This window comes from Paramormyrops kingsleyae, chromosome 13 (genome assembly GCF_048594095.1).
Source record: "Paramormyrops kingsleyae isolate MSU_618 chromosome 13, PKINGS_0.4, whole genome shotgun sequence".
In the NCBI taxonomy this organism is placed as follows: Eukaryota; Metazoa; Chordata; class Actinopteri; order Osteoglossiformes; family Mormyridae; genus Paramormyrops; species Paramormyrops kingsleyae.
This window is the reverse complement of record NC_132809.1, coordinates 9,868,340-9,883,704: the sequence shown is the minus strand read 5'-3', so window position 1 is coordinate 9,883,704 and position 15,365 is coordinate 9,868,340. Positions and strand designations below refer to the sequence as shown.

The 15,365-nt window shown below is 47.5% G+C and overlaps 1 protein-coding gene across 4 annotated transcripts in view; it reads left to right on the top strand.

Annotated features, from left to right (window-relative positions):
- The window catches only part of LOC111842715 (tubby protein homolog), a 73,029-nt gene that overhangs the window by 33,640 nt on the left and 24,024 nt on the right, over positions 1-15,365 (top strand). Inside the window, exons 1-2 of one of the 4 annotated variants that reach the window (XM_023809633.2) lie at positions 11,324-12,342; positions 12,491-12,626. The exons of the other annotated variants lie outside the window; for them this stretch is intronic. Coding sequence (XP_023665401.1) covers positions 12,589-12,626 — 38 coding nt within the window. The 5' untranslated portion in view covers positions 11,324-12,342; positions 12,491-12,588. Of the gene's footprint in view, positions 1-11,323; positions 12,343-12,490; positions 12,627-15,365 lie in introns of those variants that run through there. 4 annotated transcript variants of the gene reach the window in all.

Sequence of the window (15,365 nt, the reverse complement as noted above, 5' to 3'; positions counted from 1 at the left end):
GGAGTTTGAGGTTCTCTTCCTGCTTTTTGTGTGTATTTAAACTCTCTACTTGGGTTCCACCTTCAGTCCATAAACATTTAGCAGTTACAGGAACTAGTGCCCTTACATTGTCTTTGTGTGTGATTCTGTGTGTGTGCCCTGTGATGGACTGGCATCCCGTCCAGGGTGTGCCCTGTTCTGTCTGGGAATGACCCATCACGACCTTGTACTGGAAAAGCAGTGTGGGAAATGGATGAGAAGGAAGAGGAGACACAGTATTAATGTTAAAGACCACTTCAAATGCAGGGTGACATCAGTTTATCCATCAGCCGTCTGGCTTTGTTTTGGAGTGACATGATTGGCGGTAATGGGATGACGTGACATAACTGTGAGGAAAAAAGCCCTTGACTGCACGTGAGTCACCAGCGCAGCTCATAGTCCTGCCCCCCCATGCATTGTGTGGGGGGTTGTGAAGCTTACTATCCTTTTATCTGCCAACGTTTTGGAAAATAGGATAAGAAGAGTGTGCTATGGATTCCACTTTGATCTCTGATCCATTGATGGCTATTTGAGGAAGGTTTTAGGTTTTAGCCACTGTTTGACTGTTTCCCGTGTCCCTGTCTTGGTTACCTGGCTGGTGGTAGATGGCAGGATTAATCCCTTAAGGCAGAGCAGGATCAGATAAATGGATTCTCCCAAAGAGAATTAGATCAAATCAGGAGTGAGATTACAGCTCCTCTTCTTCTTTACGCTCTCTTTTTCAGAGCATTTCGAATGAAAATCATCCCGGGTGATTTATTTTAAATTTGCCTCTGTAAATTATGCCTCCTTTGGGATAAGTATGAATAGGGTGCGCTCTTTTACCAAATATAGTTTTTCAAGTTGCACTGTAAAAAATAAACAAAACATTTAAACATCTTATAATTTTGATGCTTCAAAATCAATATGTCATTTGTATTTTTCTATGGTTATTTAAACTAAATTGTGGACTTTAAAGCACCTGAGATGGTGATTTTATTGTGAAATAATGAACTGTGAATTGCTATCATTTTATATATACTATGATAGTATTTTGCCACAAGATGGTACCACTGAGTAGTGTACAATGGTATTTTATGCTGCTTCTCACACATTCTGTGTACTAAAGCTTTACTAAATGCTTTGTTTGTAACATGCAAGTTTCTCTTCACAAAATCAACAATGGTTTCAAAATTATTTAAAAAGATACACATAGATTGATTTTATGTATTATCATTTTAGGTCCCTTGCAAACTGTAATTGTGATGTGTGATGGAATCAGTCTTGGGACCAGTGCAGGGTCTGGGAGAAGCTGAACAGGAAGCACAGAGCACATGGCAGAGGTCACCAGTCCTGGACAACAGGAGCAAACCGGCAGACCTAGAGGAATCTCACACCATACAAAGAGTGCATGCAAGCTCCACACACACACACACACACACACACACACAGATACACACACTCACACAGACAGACAGACAGTGAGGGATTTGAACCCCTCAACCTTGGAATCACACACGACTGGCAATTGTTCAGATGGCGCTGTTCAGCATAAATGCATGTCTTTGGCCTGTGGGAGGCGACTGGAGAACCTGGGGGAAGCCTGCTCAACACAGAGCAAGCAAACTCAACACACACAGAGCAAGGAAACCCAACACACACGGAGAGAGCAAACTCAACACACACGGAGCGAGGTTTGGGCCGAGGTGCCCAGTTCTCGTCCTTGGTAGCGATAAACTCTAATACCTTGATTTGCGTCTGTGGACCCTCAGCCTCAGAACACAGGTCCTGCCAGGATACTAGATTCCTCCAGCCTACAGGTCAAAGTCAAATTATCGTATAATCTTCAGCATTGTGAACCCTCGTCATATGCTGAGATCGTTAGTCATAGTGCAAGAAACAGTGATAAATAGAATATGAATATGAGCATGAAAGATATTTAACAATCTGATTTTAAACACACCATAGTGAGACATGGACACAAGACAGAGAGAAAGATACGATCAAAAACACAGTTAAAAAATAGTTAAAAAAATACAATTGTGCAAATAGGCAATGAATTGTTAAAGTACTCTGTGCCATTAAAGCTCGTCAGTATTAAATACCCTCTGTCCGCGTTGGGAGCAGAGCCAACAGGGTGGGCGAAGAGGTGCTCCAGCACCCTCGAGTGGCCCTTATTATTTATGCATAGGACCGATCAGCAAGTCGGCCTCTCAGGTCTGTGTTAACAGCTGCCACCGAGACAGATAATTACCCACAAAAAAAAACCGTTGCCATGGTTCGAGCACATAGCGTCATCTGTAGCGCGTGGAGGGTCCTGGCCCGGGAGGTGAATTTTCGATTTATAGGGTAGTTCAGGAAACCTTATTAATATTCATGAGAATATTAATAAGTGCTACCTGATTGGCCGGTGAATGCAAGGTGGAGCTGTTTAAAAATAAGACTAATGCTGTAATTAATTTGTAATGAATAAAACTCATTATACTCCTGTACACTCGTAATAGTTGTCTCATTATTTAATAGCCACACCTGGTATAAGCTGGTTTGCTTAAGGTGTTTCTACACTCGACGTTTGCATTTAAGGACACAATATGTATTTGCATAAATACATCATGACACCATTTAATGAAGTAATGCTACTGTACATAATCTATCTTACCGCCATCAGGTAAACTTTTGACAGCAAAAGGTTGTCAGAAGTTTAGGTCGCACATGTCGATGGGATCATGTTCACCGGCCAATCAGTAAGCGTGTCTCTCAAGAATATTAATGAAAATTCGCGCCCAAGAGACACCTGGCACCAGCCCGCGATAGGTACCTTCAGGTCCCGCCACAGAGATTCAGGGCTCATACAGGCTTTATCTTTGTGTCTGTATAAGTCCCATACTGTGTGTCTCCAGGATTGCATGGGTGAGCGGTTTGTTCACGTACTGAAACGATGGCGAGGGGGGCAGACAGCTTCAGATCCTAAACCAGCTGCCGGGTATCCTCCGTCAGTAATGCAGAGATAGCAAATCACTCATTTACAGTCTATGCGTAATGCCAGGACAGCCACACGGTGGCAGCACTGTGCTCTCGAACATCTGCTCTGTGAGTGTCAGGAGTTTCAAAGTTTTGTCACATACACAGTTATACTCAGTATAATGTGCAGTGAAGCTCCAGACCGTGAAAAGAGGACATGAGTTTAAGAGACAAGACATAAAATATTAACAAACATCCGATAATCTTAGATTAAATAAAATAATTAAATAAACTAAATAAAGGACTGTCCCTGACTTACAACCTATGAGACTTACAATGACTCACATGTATCACTGAAGTTTCAAAAATATATTAAATAATTTGCATATAAAAATACATTTTGGGCAGCTGTATGCCCGGAAGCTACTTGTGCAATATATGTTCCACAGAAAAGTAGTTAGACGATCTCAGCTTCACATACATCTACCATCTCCCCGTGGAACTGGTGCCTGTAAATTTCCCATCGTGCATCAGTGTGTGTCCTGTGAAGCCATGGAATTGGTGCCTGTAAATTTCCCATCGTGCGTCAGTGTGTGTCCTGTGAAGCCATGGAATTGGTGCCTGTAAATTTCCCATCGTGCGTCAGTGTGTGTCCTGTGAAGCCGTGGAATTGGTGCCTGTAAATTTCCCATCGTGCGTCAGTGTGTGTCCTGTGAAGCCGTGGAATTGGTGCCTGTAAATTTCCCATCGTGCGTCAGTGTGTGTCCTGTGAAGCCGTGGAATTGGTGCCTGTAAATTTCCCATCGTGCGTCAGTGTGTGTCCTGTGAAGCCGTGGAATTGGTGCCTGTAAATTTCCCATCGTGCGTCAGTGTGTGTCCTGTGAAGCCGTGGAATTGGTGCCTGTAAATTTCCCATCGTGCGTCAGTGTGTGTCCTGTGAAGCCGTGGAATTGGTGCCTGTAAATTTCCCATCGTGCGTCAGTGTGTGTCCTGTGAAGCCGTGGAACTGGTGCCTGTAAATTTCCCATCGTGCATCAGTGTGTGTCCTGTGAAGCCATGGAATTGGTGCCTGTAAATTTCCCATCGTGCGTCAGTGTGTGTCCTGTGAAGCCGTGGAATTGGTGCCTGTAAATTTCCCATCGTGCGTCAGTGTGTGTCCTGTGAAGCCGTGGAATTGGTGCCTGTAAATTTCCCATCGTGCGTCAGTGTGTGTCCTGTGAAGCCGTGGAATTGGTGCCTGTAAATTTCCCATCGTGCGTCAGTGTGTGTCCTGTGAAGGAGGCGCCCTGTTCTTTGGGATTCCTGTGAGTTTGTGCCTTGGGCTTTCGGGTAAACTGTTCTTGGTAAGAGGTTTGAAGAGGGTTTGCAGGAGGCGAGTGTGGAATGAGTGACTGAGAAAATATTCGCTCATGCTCAGGAAAGCTTGTGTTGGTGCTTGCCAACATTACCCCCCAGCCATGCCCCTGGGGAGGTAATTAGGCCTTGGTTGCCATGGTTTTATTAGAGACCTGTCCTCTGCTCATGGATTGTGTTGTTGAATGGTAGCTGTGTGATCTGAGCTGGGCCGCTTGGGGGGGGGGGGCAGGGTGCTGAGGCATTACCAGGTTAATAGTGATGGATCCCTGTGCCGGATCCTTCCATGGGAAATGCAGAGACAGCACATCACTGCAGTATAAAACACTGTTAAACTGAACACAGACTCCTTTGCTTGAATTTCCATAACGTGCCAGGAAATCTTCAAAGATTTATACTTAGAATTTTTAAATTGGCTTTGGAGAATTGAGAAGATTATGGCATCATACACTTGGGGGAAAATGAATTTAAAATACACAAGAATTAATATGTAATATGTTTTAATGACCATTGCAGATACTGCTCAAAAAAGTGTAAGATGTGTCCACCAGCTGTCACTGTCTGTTTCCCTTGTGGAGAGATCTTTGCACATTGGCTGTGAACATGAACTTTAGTACCATGTTCTATTGGAGGTTCATGTCTGATCCAGAAGATCAGTGTGGCATTAATAAGCAGCAGGATAAAGAAGGGGTGATGTCTGGACTGGAGGGGAAGCAGATGTGGGTTTTGAGGTGAAGGACAGCCATATGGTGCCCTCTGATGATAAACATGCGTCATCCAGAGGCGGCTCTGTGGTCCTGGACAGCTGGACCGCAGTCTGTCGCCATGTCCTACTCTCATGGAGGAGACGTTTTCAGGGCTCTGCTTCTTTAGTCCAGAAGCACCTCACATCGGAAGGAGAATGACAGAGGGCAGTGGCGGATGCTGATTTTAATAAGGTCGAAGCACCGTGTGGACAGTTGGCAATATGACCAAAAATGTATATATTTTTTTTAATTATGTTAGAAGGTCAGCTACTTGTATGTAAATTCTGGCTTCCTTCAAAACGACTTCTTTAGAATGAAGTCAACAACATTAGCTGCCATATTACTGCAAAACCTCTTGCACAGCTTGAACACACACAGCTTAGTTAGCTAACTAACTACCAAACTACTAAGAATCACTGAACTCCAAAATCACGTAATCGGAGCATATTCTCCAATAATCTTATGTCTATTCTCCATTTAGACAAAGAGTGGAATTTCCTATACAATTCCACTGAAGTACAGCACCAGTGGGTGTCTGTGGGCTGTATTTATCCTGGTTTCGAAGGCGAAAATAATGTATATACTGTTGGAAACAACTTCCGTGAAATGATGAGTGTTGTGGTTCAATTAGTAAGATACAATACAATTTTAATCACAAATAAAATAAATTTGCATTGATACATTTACTAATTCAATTATTCAAGGCAATTTTTTGGGGGGTAGCTGGGCTTCCTGTGTAGTCGTAGAACTACAACTTGTTTGTGGCAGAGGGAAATAATGTATGTTATGGTAGGTCTACCTGTAGGCAGTTTTTCATTTCTTGTGGTACCTGCACCCAGCATTTCAGTGTTTCCTGCGATCGGAACTCCACTACAGCGGCTGCCCAAAGTTGTGAAGGCACGGTGTGCAGTTATTCTGCCAATGAAGGGCTCTATACCCTCCCACAGTGATGTCCGCTCCTCAATATCCTACCAAATGATCATGCCAGTCTCACGTCCATGGAGTTACCCTCCTTCTGCTACGGGGCATGTGGTGTGGCAGTCATGACGAAGTTATACGGCCATATTGGGCTGTATGTTCCCAGCATGGCTGTGTGTGTGTGTGTGTGTGTGTGGCCACGCCCAAGGAGGCCATGTGATGACTGACACCTATTCACTTCTCACTCATCCTCTCACTGGTACACTGGAGATGACACGTGAAGAACGGCCATAGCCCTCTCACCGTGGAGGAGATCAGCTTGCAGTGTAATACCAACCCCTCGTCATTCACAGCGTCTGTTCCTCAGGCCACCAGACCTTATGGGGAGGTTCGTAGGGGGGTGTGCAGGGCCGCGGTCCAGCTGGCCACCCCCAGGCGTGCCTCTGGAGGGTGACTGCTAAAGCCCACAACCAGAGCTGCTCTCTCACACAGATGATGAGGGAGGGGGGATTGCAGCTATTGACCTCGTTCCAAAGGCCTCTGGCACAGCGATTAAGCACTTCCTTCAGGAATCTAGTATGTGTCCCGGAATCATGACCTGGGTCCTGCTCCAGGTGACGCCGTGCTCACGGGAAGCTAATAATACCACTGCCATTAGCGTAGCACGGGGCTCTCTCTCCTCAAGTCTCCTGGCAGGCCTTCCGCCCCCCACTCAAGCCCGGTCGCTATGCGGGGGATCGGCCGGCTCTGTGAGACCTGTATGTTCGGATCTTTCAAACTGCCCCACGACACCTTATTCCAACACGTCCCACTGAGCTGAAAGGCATCCCACCCTCGCTGGGGACTGCGTGCTGTATGACGGCTGTATGGCAACCGAGATGTCACACATACTGGATTCACTTGGTGTGGCACGATGACTCTCACACCACCAGGGTTGTGGGTTCGAATCCCATGCATGGTGCATGCTCTCCCCGCGTCATTCAGGTGTTCTCTGGTTTCCTCTTGCAGTCCAAACATATGCAGTTAGGCTAACTGGCACCTCGAAATTGCCCATATTGCGTGGTTGACTGTTTATGTGCGCTGTGGTGGACGGACATCCTGTGCAGTTTATACCCCTAACTTGTACCCTATGCTGCACCCACCCCCCAAAACTCAGGCTAAAATAAGTGGTTAGAAGATGCATGGATTCTTACACTGGTGCTGATATCTCAGTTCACATGTTTTTAAACATATCATGCGGATGGAGCCCTGATAAAATTAATTAAACTTAAATTAAAAATGAAGTAAACTGAATACCATCATACACTTGAGGGCAGGGGTGTCGTTAGAGATTTCGGGGCCCATGAAAGTATATCCTATTGGGCCCCCAACCCGGACCAATCATTCGGGCCCTAAGTGTCCTCCCCTTTACAGCGCTCCTGCCCGAAGACGCATTTCTCTGAAAGGTGTAATGAGTCTGTTGTAAAGGCTGTTGTTATTTTTTGTTCTGTAAAAAAAAATTACTTACTGGGGGTATTTCTGCGTTAATATTATTTACTCTTATTTATAATAAAATGTCAATGTCCAAAGTGGTGTCTATGGCGTCCTCCTTAGAAGATGTTCTCCGTTAATTCCGGCTGCAGATTCCCCCCCTCGCACGAATTGGTCCATTTGGAGCGGGTGCTGCAGTGGGGGGCCTGACAGTCCTGTTTAACACACACACACACACGCACACGCACACACGTAGGGTAAACATATCCTTACGGGGACCGCTCATTCATTTCAATGGGAAAAATGCTAACGCTAACGCTAACTATGACAACCTTAACTTACACAAGAGTTTTTGCATTTTTAGTTTTTTCATAGCAGTCACCGATTTTTATAAAATAAAGTTTTCCCATATAGGGACCAGGAAACCGGTCCCCGTAAGGGAAAAAAAACGGATATTTATCACGTTATGGGGACATTGTGTCCCCATAAGGATAGGTAAACCCGCTCACACACACACACACACACACACACACACACAGACCTGTACTCATATCTTTGTGGGGACTGTCCATTCATTTCTATGGGCAAAACCATAATCCCAACAATGACCATAAGTAACCAAAGAAAATACAAGTTTTTCAGTTTTTGGATTGCAGTCACAGATTTTTATAAAATCAAATTTCCCTTTGTGGGGACCTACAAAATGGTCACCACAACGTCAAAATATGTCAGATAAATTTGGTCCCCACAATATAATGTCTACCTGGACCACACACACACACACATGCACGCGGCCAGCATGCCCCGTAATGAATCACTCCATACACCGCTTCGCTTTGAACTCTTCCGCTCTGGTTAATTAGTGGCTTATCAATGCACGAGGAAATGCACTGTTGCCATGGCTGCCGTTTCTTGGAGAGGGATGTGTGGCGTTGGGTGGAGGCGTACCTGGGCGATTGTAACCTGCACACAAACACACACGCACACAAGCTCTCATTTTAATGTATTCCCACTCCAGTCTTCAAGTGACCTCTGAATATCTTCATATGAAATGAGTCGCCTTTCAACGGTAAACCGAGATGGATTGTGCTCGCCCGTCACCCACAGACCTTCCATTGAATGCGCTGCTGCATTTAACTCGCATTGATTATCTCTTCTTAATGCTTATTTTCTGGTGATGCATATTTAAATTATTTATTCACTGAGTATAATTAATATTATGTACCCTCAACAGATTATTGTGATTAGGTATAGCTACAGCTACTAAATAGAACTTTAGGCTGTCGGTCACGCTGCAATACTTGCTAAGCCCTCATGGGGGCACTGCAGAGCCAATGGGGAGTAAACAGTAACAGAAGATGATGTGATACTGGCTGATAGGAAGGGGGTGTAGTTTTCTGCTAGATGGGACAAGGAATCCGCTGTGACTGTGCACAGGGATTCGTCAGGCTGATGGATTATTAACATCACTCTAAGCAGCCAGTCTGGGTCCCTTTGAAGGCTGCAGCTTGTGTTCAGTTAATTTATTAAGCATTTCAAAATGAAGGGATCAGTCCTTGGCCTGTATGAATGTAGTCCACGTGGTCAGGCTAATTCAGAGTTTAAAAGTATGCTTGTAGTAGCAGAATGGTGCATCACCACCGGGGTTGCGGGGGGCAGGGGGTGCGTATAATTTGCTGAAATATGTGGGCAGAGTGTGTGGCTGTCGCTTTTCTACGTTTCTTCCTTGCTTTTCCCCTGAGAACTTGAAAATGGGTTAGCTTGTCCCCCCCCACCCCTCCAGACACAGTGCCATTCAGGTTGTTATTTTAAAGCCTTCTCTACGCCTACCCCCACCCACCCACCCCCCCCCTTGGGGGATACAAAGGCGACCAGTCAGATGTGTGCACCCCCGTGCCCATCGCCCAGCAGGACTGAGGGCCGCTCACTGCTGGCTGTCTCCCAAGAAACTGGCATCCATCCACGGGTATCAAATATTTACCAGCGGGCCGTGTGTGAGTGTCTGTGCGTGCGTGTGTGTCTGTTTGTGCGTGTGTGTGAGTGTCTGTGTGTGTGCGTATGAGTGTGTGTGTGTGTGAGTGTGTGTGCGTGCATGAGTGTCTGTGCATGCGTGTGTGTGTGAGAGTGTATGTGTGAGTGTGAGAGTGAGTGTCTGTGTATGTGTGCCCCGTTTCTTTGGCTGTCTTGCTCAGTTTCGTCCTCAGCTTCCGTTATTCCATGCCCGGAAACAGGAGCTGCAATTCTGTGACAGATAATCGGGCAGGGAAATCCCGGGCTGCTTGTATTTTTATCTCACAACGTTTGTGCTCTGGCTCCCATTTCCCGGGCTCTTTCTTGATCCCTAGTTGTGTGACTTCCAGACAGTGGAGCTTGGTGCCTCACACAGGGTCCATAGCGCATCCAGGGAAAATTATCACCTTTCTGGCAGCTGCGTTTAAATAGTGGGATCACTGCCAAACTTTTAGCAGTGCTTCAGCAGCACTGGAATTACCTTTTAATTTGCGTTTTGAGTTGCTTGGTGATGCTGTTATTTGAAGGAATTTCTTTAGGTTAGGAGTCAGTGCTCTTAACTACTATGCCACCTGCTGCTCAGTCAATAGTAAAGCTTCTATCATAAATGGTAATGTACTGTAGGAGGGTGTTGCATTACTGTGTCCAGGAGAGCTACGTCAATAATACAATACTACAATTAAATGTTGAATTGCAATTCTGGTTTTCACTATTTTGCATTGACATTTATATGTATTCATACCCATATCTATAGTTTGATTAACGTTCCATCAGTACCCCTCAGTACCTACTTACCACCTGTAGATGGCGGTAGTTGTAAAAGGCCAGTAAATTCCCTTTGGCTTGTTCTGTAACTGCCTAAGCCTGTTATCATGCTTCCTGGCTTACTAACGGCAGCACATTTGCCATGGCAGAGATAGGAACATCCCCTGTAACATTAAAATCAGACGCGTGGATGTACTTTAGGCTTTCGGGAAGCCGGAATTTCACAAGTTTTGTAAGAGTGACCCGTTTTGTAAGCTGTGCCTCACTTGAGTACAATTTTCTGGAAACACAACTAATCTTGGAACACATCTGTTCTGGCGTCACCCTGAGGAGGTCGCACAAGCCACACAGCACATTGACCCGCAGAATTAAACACTGATTCTGAACGTGCCAAAAACACAAGTAACCAGTTTGTTTATCTGCAAAGACATGGAACTTTGTAACACTGAGGAAAATGATGCTTTCAGAAGCATCTTACACACGGTGGAGCCCCGGACCATGTCCTTCTTACACCGCTTCAGTACAGACATGGCCGTCCTAGGGCCTGACAAAGAGAACAGCCAGTAGCTGAATCACTAAGCAGAGCACATGGAGTTGCCTTTGCTTGTGACCCATGGAGCATCAGAACACAAGCGTTGCTAGAAATTCTAGGCCCCCTGACAAAATGTCACTTTGGGCTCCCCCCCCAACATTATGTAATTTTATAATTTAATGTATTCATGACCCCCCTGAATCTGCCCTACTGCACCCCTACTCCACAGTCATCAGCTCCTATATGATCATACCCTCTTACTTCATATCAGATGAGTGAAATTTGGTTGCTCACATTTTGTAGATGAGAGTCTCGTATGAGAGTCATGCTGCAGTAACCTTGCCAGTTATCGAGGACGGTAACGTCGCAGGGAATGCAGCTGCAGTCCGTAAAGGTAATACGGCAGACATGCCGACTGCTGGTAGGGTTTGCTGCATCCGTGCCCGTAAAGTGCTTTGCATACACCTTGATTCTGGCCTCTCCAGTCACTCTGAAACAGCAGATTGTGTGTGTGATTGATGGGGGGGGGGGGGGGGGTCTGACTGAGTCTGGGTGTCCCAGTTCTTTAGGCAAAGTAGAAATCAAATAAGTCAAATCACATTGTTTTTTCAACATTTGTTCACAGCTTATGTCATAATGCTTTGCTGGAAAAAGTAGCATCAAATATTCTAGGTCTGTATTATAGTTACTGACTCGTGATATGAATGGGTATTTAATTTGTCCTTTTTAAAGTTTAGTAGTCCTGTTAGGTCAGGATTTCTTCTGAGTGTCGTGATCCCCACACGTTGCCGTGATGCACCATGGCTTTTCGCACCCTGACGCATGCACGGCAGTAAGTGTTGCGAGGCAGCATGCGGTGCCCAGGGCCCTGCGTCCAGCCTTCTGTGCCTGACCCAGCAGGGGGATCCCGCGCATGACTAGCGATGAGCTAAATCCACTCGCCGGCGCTCGGAACGCCACTGAGCTGGCAACGCGCGAGACAAATGTCTCTGAATCCCTGAAAAGATGGCATATGCATTAGGACGGCATTGCAGGTTGGGAGGGGCACGCGTTATTGACAGGATTCTGGGATTTTGTCAGTCTCGAGCTCTGTCACTATTAATTAAACATCGGACTTGCAGATGTGTCTTTGAGAGTGCATCTGCAGGACGTTAGTACAGCGAGTCTTTGTTTGGTCCGAGCGCGATAAATCAGAGGTAATAAGGACTGCCCCCTGGTGCCCCATGCTAATGAATTAATGAATAAATCTGAGCCCGCAACGCTCACAGGCGCGTGTGAGTCAGGAGTGTGACTCGGGTCATGAGAGGACTGGGACAAAGAAGGGTTGATGTTACCTGTTTGTCTTTCCTATTGACTGGGATGTTGGTGTAGCGGATCCTCCTTTGAGGGGGAAGAGAGAGAGAGGAGAGGGAGAGCGAGCGATTGAGTGAACCGAGGAGGTGGAGAGAGAGAGAGAGAGAGAGAGAGAGTAGGGCAGAGAAAGCAGGGAGCCGAAGAGAGCGTGTGCAGTGGGAAAGAGGACACGGAGAGGAAGAGGAAACAGCATCTGCTGAGCTCGCCATCGAACCCAGTTACTGCTGAGATCTCCAGGTGCGCTTTCTGGATCCTAGGGCTGGCTGGCTGGTCCCCTCCAGCCCCCCCTCCCCAATCGCCCCACTGCACACTCCCCCCCAACACCAAGCAGGAAGGCTGGGGAGGCGCAAACGATCCACACGGCTTTGCTTTCTTCCCGGGGCAGAGGATGGTCGGGTCGAGCCGGCTCTCTGTCGCCAAGACCACTGCCACCACTGCCGCACATCCTGCCCCTCCGCGTGGGGGCCCCGCGACGCCTGAGACATGAGCTCCAAGCTGCACTCCGACTGGATCCCGTACAGGTACGGTGCTCCGCTAGCTGCAGCTGAATGGTCCTGGCTGGGTTGGGGTCCTGTGGGAGCCCCTGGGGAGTTGGCTGTTCTGGTGGCAGCCCTCAGAGTGAGGCAGAGGTCGGTGGGCAGCCCTCAGAGTGAGGCAGAGGTTTGGGTGCAGCCCTCACATTATGGCAGAGGTCTGTGGACAGCCCTCAGAGTGAGGCAGAGGTCTGGGTGCAGCTCTCTCAGCATGGCAGTGGTCTGTGGACAGCCCTCAGAGTGAGGCAGAGGTCTGGGTGCAGCTCTCTCAGCATAGCACAGGTCTGGGGCAGTACATATAGCGAGACAAGGGTCTGGGGGCAGCCTTCATAGTCGGGCTTAGGTCTGGGGGCAGATTTCACAGTGGTCTGGGGCTGCCCTCATAGTGAGGCAGATGTGTGGGGGCAGCCCTCACAGCAAGGCAGAGGTCTGGAGGCAGCCTTCACAGCAAGGCAGAGATCTGGGAACAGCCCTCACAGTGAGGAAGAGGTCTGGAGGCAGCTCTCACAGCAAGGCAGAGGTCTGGAGGCAGCTCTCACAGCGAGGCAGAGGTCTGGGAGCAGCCCTCACAGTGAGGCAGAGGTCTGGAGGCAGCCCTCACAGTGAGGCAGAGGTCTGGGAGCAGCCCTCACAGTGAGGCAGAGGTCTGGAGGCAGCCCTCACAGTGAGGCAGAGGTCTGGAGGCAGCCCTCACAGTGAGGCAGAGGTCTGGAGGCAGCCCTCACAGTGAGGCAGAGATCTGGGAACAGCCCTCACAGTGAGGCAGAGGTCTGGAGGCAGCTCTCACAGTGAGGCAGAGGTCTGGAGGCAGCCCTCACAGTGAGGCAGAGGTCTGGAGGCAGCTCTCACAGTGAGGCAGAGGTCTGGAGGCAGCCCTCACAGTGAGGCAGAGGTCTGGAGGCAGCCCTCACAGTGAGGCAGAGGTCTGGAGGCAGCCCTCACAGTGAGGCAGAGGTCTGGAGGCAGCCCTCACAGTGAGGCAGAGGTCTGGAGGCAGCTCTCACAGGGAGACATTGGTGCAGCAGTAAAGTTCAGGCAGATCCGTGGAGCCGAGCAGTGAGTTTTGGGCTCTGAGCAAACATTTTGCTCCTTTAAGCACTGGAAAGGTCTCACATGGTGAAATGCCCTCTTCTGTTTTTACCATTATTCATTAATCAATTTGACTCTTTTATTCATTTAATTGCTAATAACTTGGCATATATTGCTTTTATGTCTGAATAAATTTTAATGCAAGTGTAAGTTTTCAGAATTTCTCACTGAAGACCTGTAGGTTTATCTGCCCCAAATTGTCCAGCCTTTACTTTAGTTGTCTGCTTTGCTCGTATATGACCCTGCACTGACTCATTAAGCCTGTGAATGTGGGATGAGTCCCTCACTGCGTGTGGAACCTCCTCTGTCCAGACACCTGTATGTCCAGTGGTGCCCCCTCCTGCTCGGTTAAAGGCAGCGTTCCACGCAGTTCAGAAATGCTTGGGGGGATTTCGGCATTGATTAGGTTACTTTTCCGGCTTGAGGAGACAGCAGGATGTGTGTCTGCTCTTGGCGGCATGGTACCTGCTGCTTAATGCCCCCAGAAGCCCCAACGCCATAACTGTGCCGCTTCAGCCGCTCCCATTGGCTGCTGGTTGCTACAAGTTACGGGAGCCACTGCCTTCCGCTTTCATACTGCCTGCCTTTGGGCCCTGAGAGTAATACTGAACTACTTTAGCTCTGTTGATGCTGCAAGATGAGAATTAGCATTTAGATATACAGAAGGGTGGGGGGGAGAGTTCTGGACTCATAGATAATGTTCATTTGACAGAAAATTAACTTCACTGCACTATATATAATTAATTAGAGCTAGTTTGGGCTTTTGGTAAATAATGCAAATGTTGTAGCCTTGAAATCACATAATGGAAAAAAATGTACTTGCATAATATTAAATATATTTAGAATTGTCAGTGAATTTTCATTTAGTTTCACCGCATATACACTCAGTGGGCACTTTATTAGGTACACCTGCTGATTAACACAAACAGCCTGATCCTGCAAACAGAGAACCATGCAGCTGCAACTGAATACACACTGCAAGCAGACGTGGTCAAGAGGGTCACTTAGTGTTTGCTTAAGAATTATAAAAGATTAGACACCTGATGTAAGTGATTTTGGGTGTGGTCTTATTGTCTGGACCAGGGGTGGCGGTTCCAGCCTCTCAGAAACAGTCACCCTCCGGGGACTGTCACACACTACTGTCCAGAGTTTACAGAGAATGGCATAATGAACAGCAATCATCCTGTCAATGACATTTTTGTGGCTGAAACTACCTTGTTAATGAGGGGGATCCGAGGAGAATGACTCTAAGATGACGGTGTTTCACTTGTACACTTCCTAACAGCTCAGTTCTGCAGAGAAAGGCTTTGCTGAACTTGTCTACCCTTAAAGTGGTTCTGGAGGCAAAAGTGGGTCCTACCCAGTTTCAGGTTCTGTGGACGCTGTGTGCCGTGGCGCCCAGATGCCTAATGTGGAGAATGCAGGCCAGTTTCAGGTTCTGTGGACGCTGTGTGCCGTGGCGCCCAGATGCCTGATGTGGAGAATGCAGGCCAGTTTCAGGTTCTGTGGACGCTGTGTGCCGTGGCGCCCAGATGCCTCATGTGGAGAATGCAGGCCAGTTTCAGGTTCTGTGGACGCTGTGTGCCGTGGCGCCCAGATGCCTCATGTGGAGAATGCAGGCCAGTTTCAGGTTCTGTG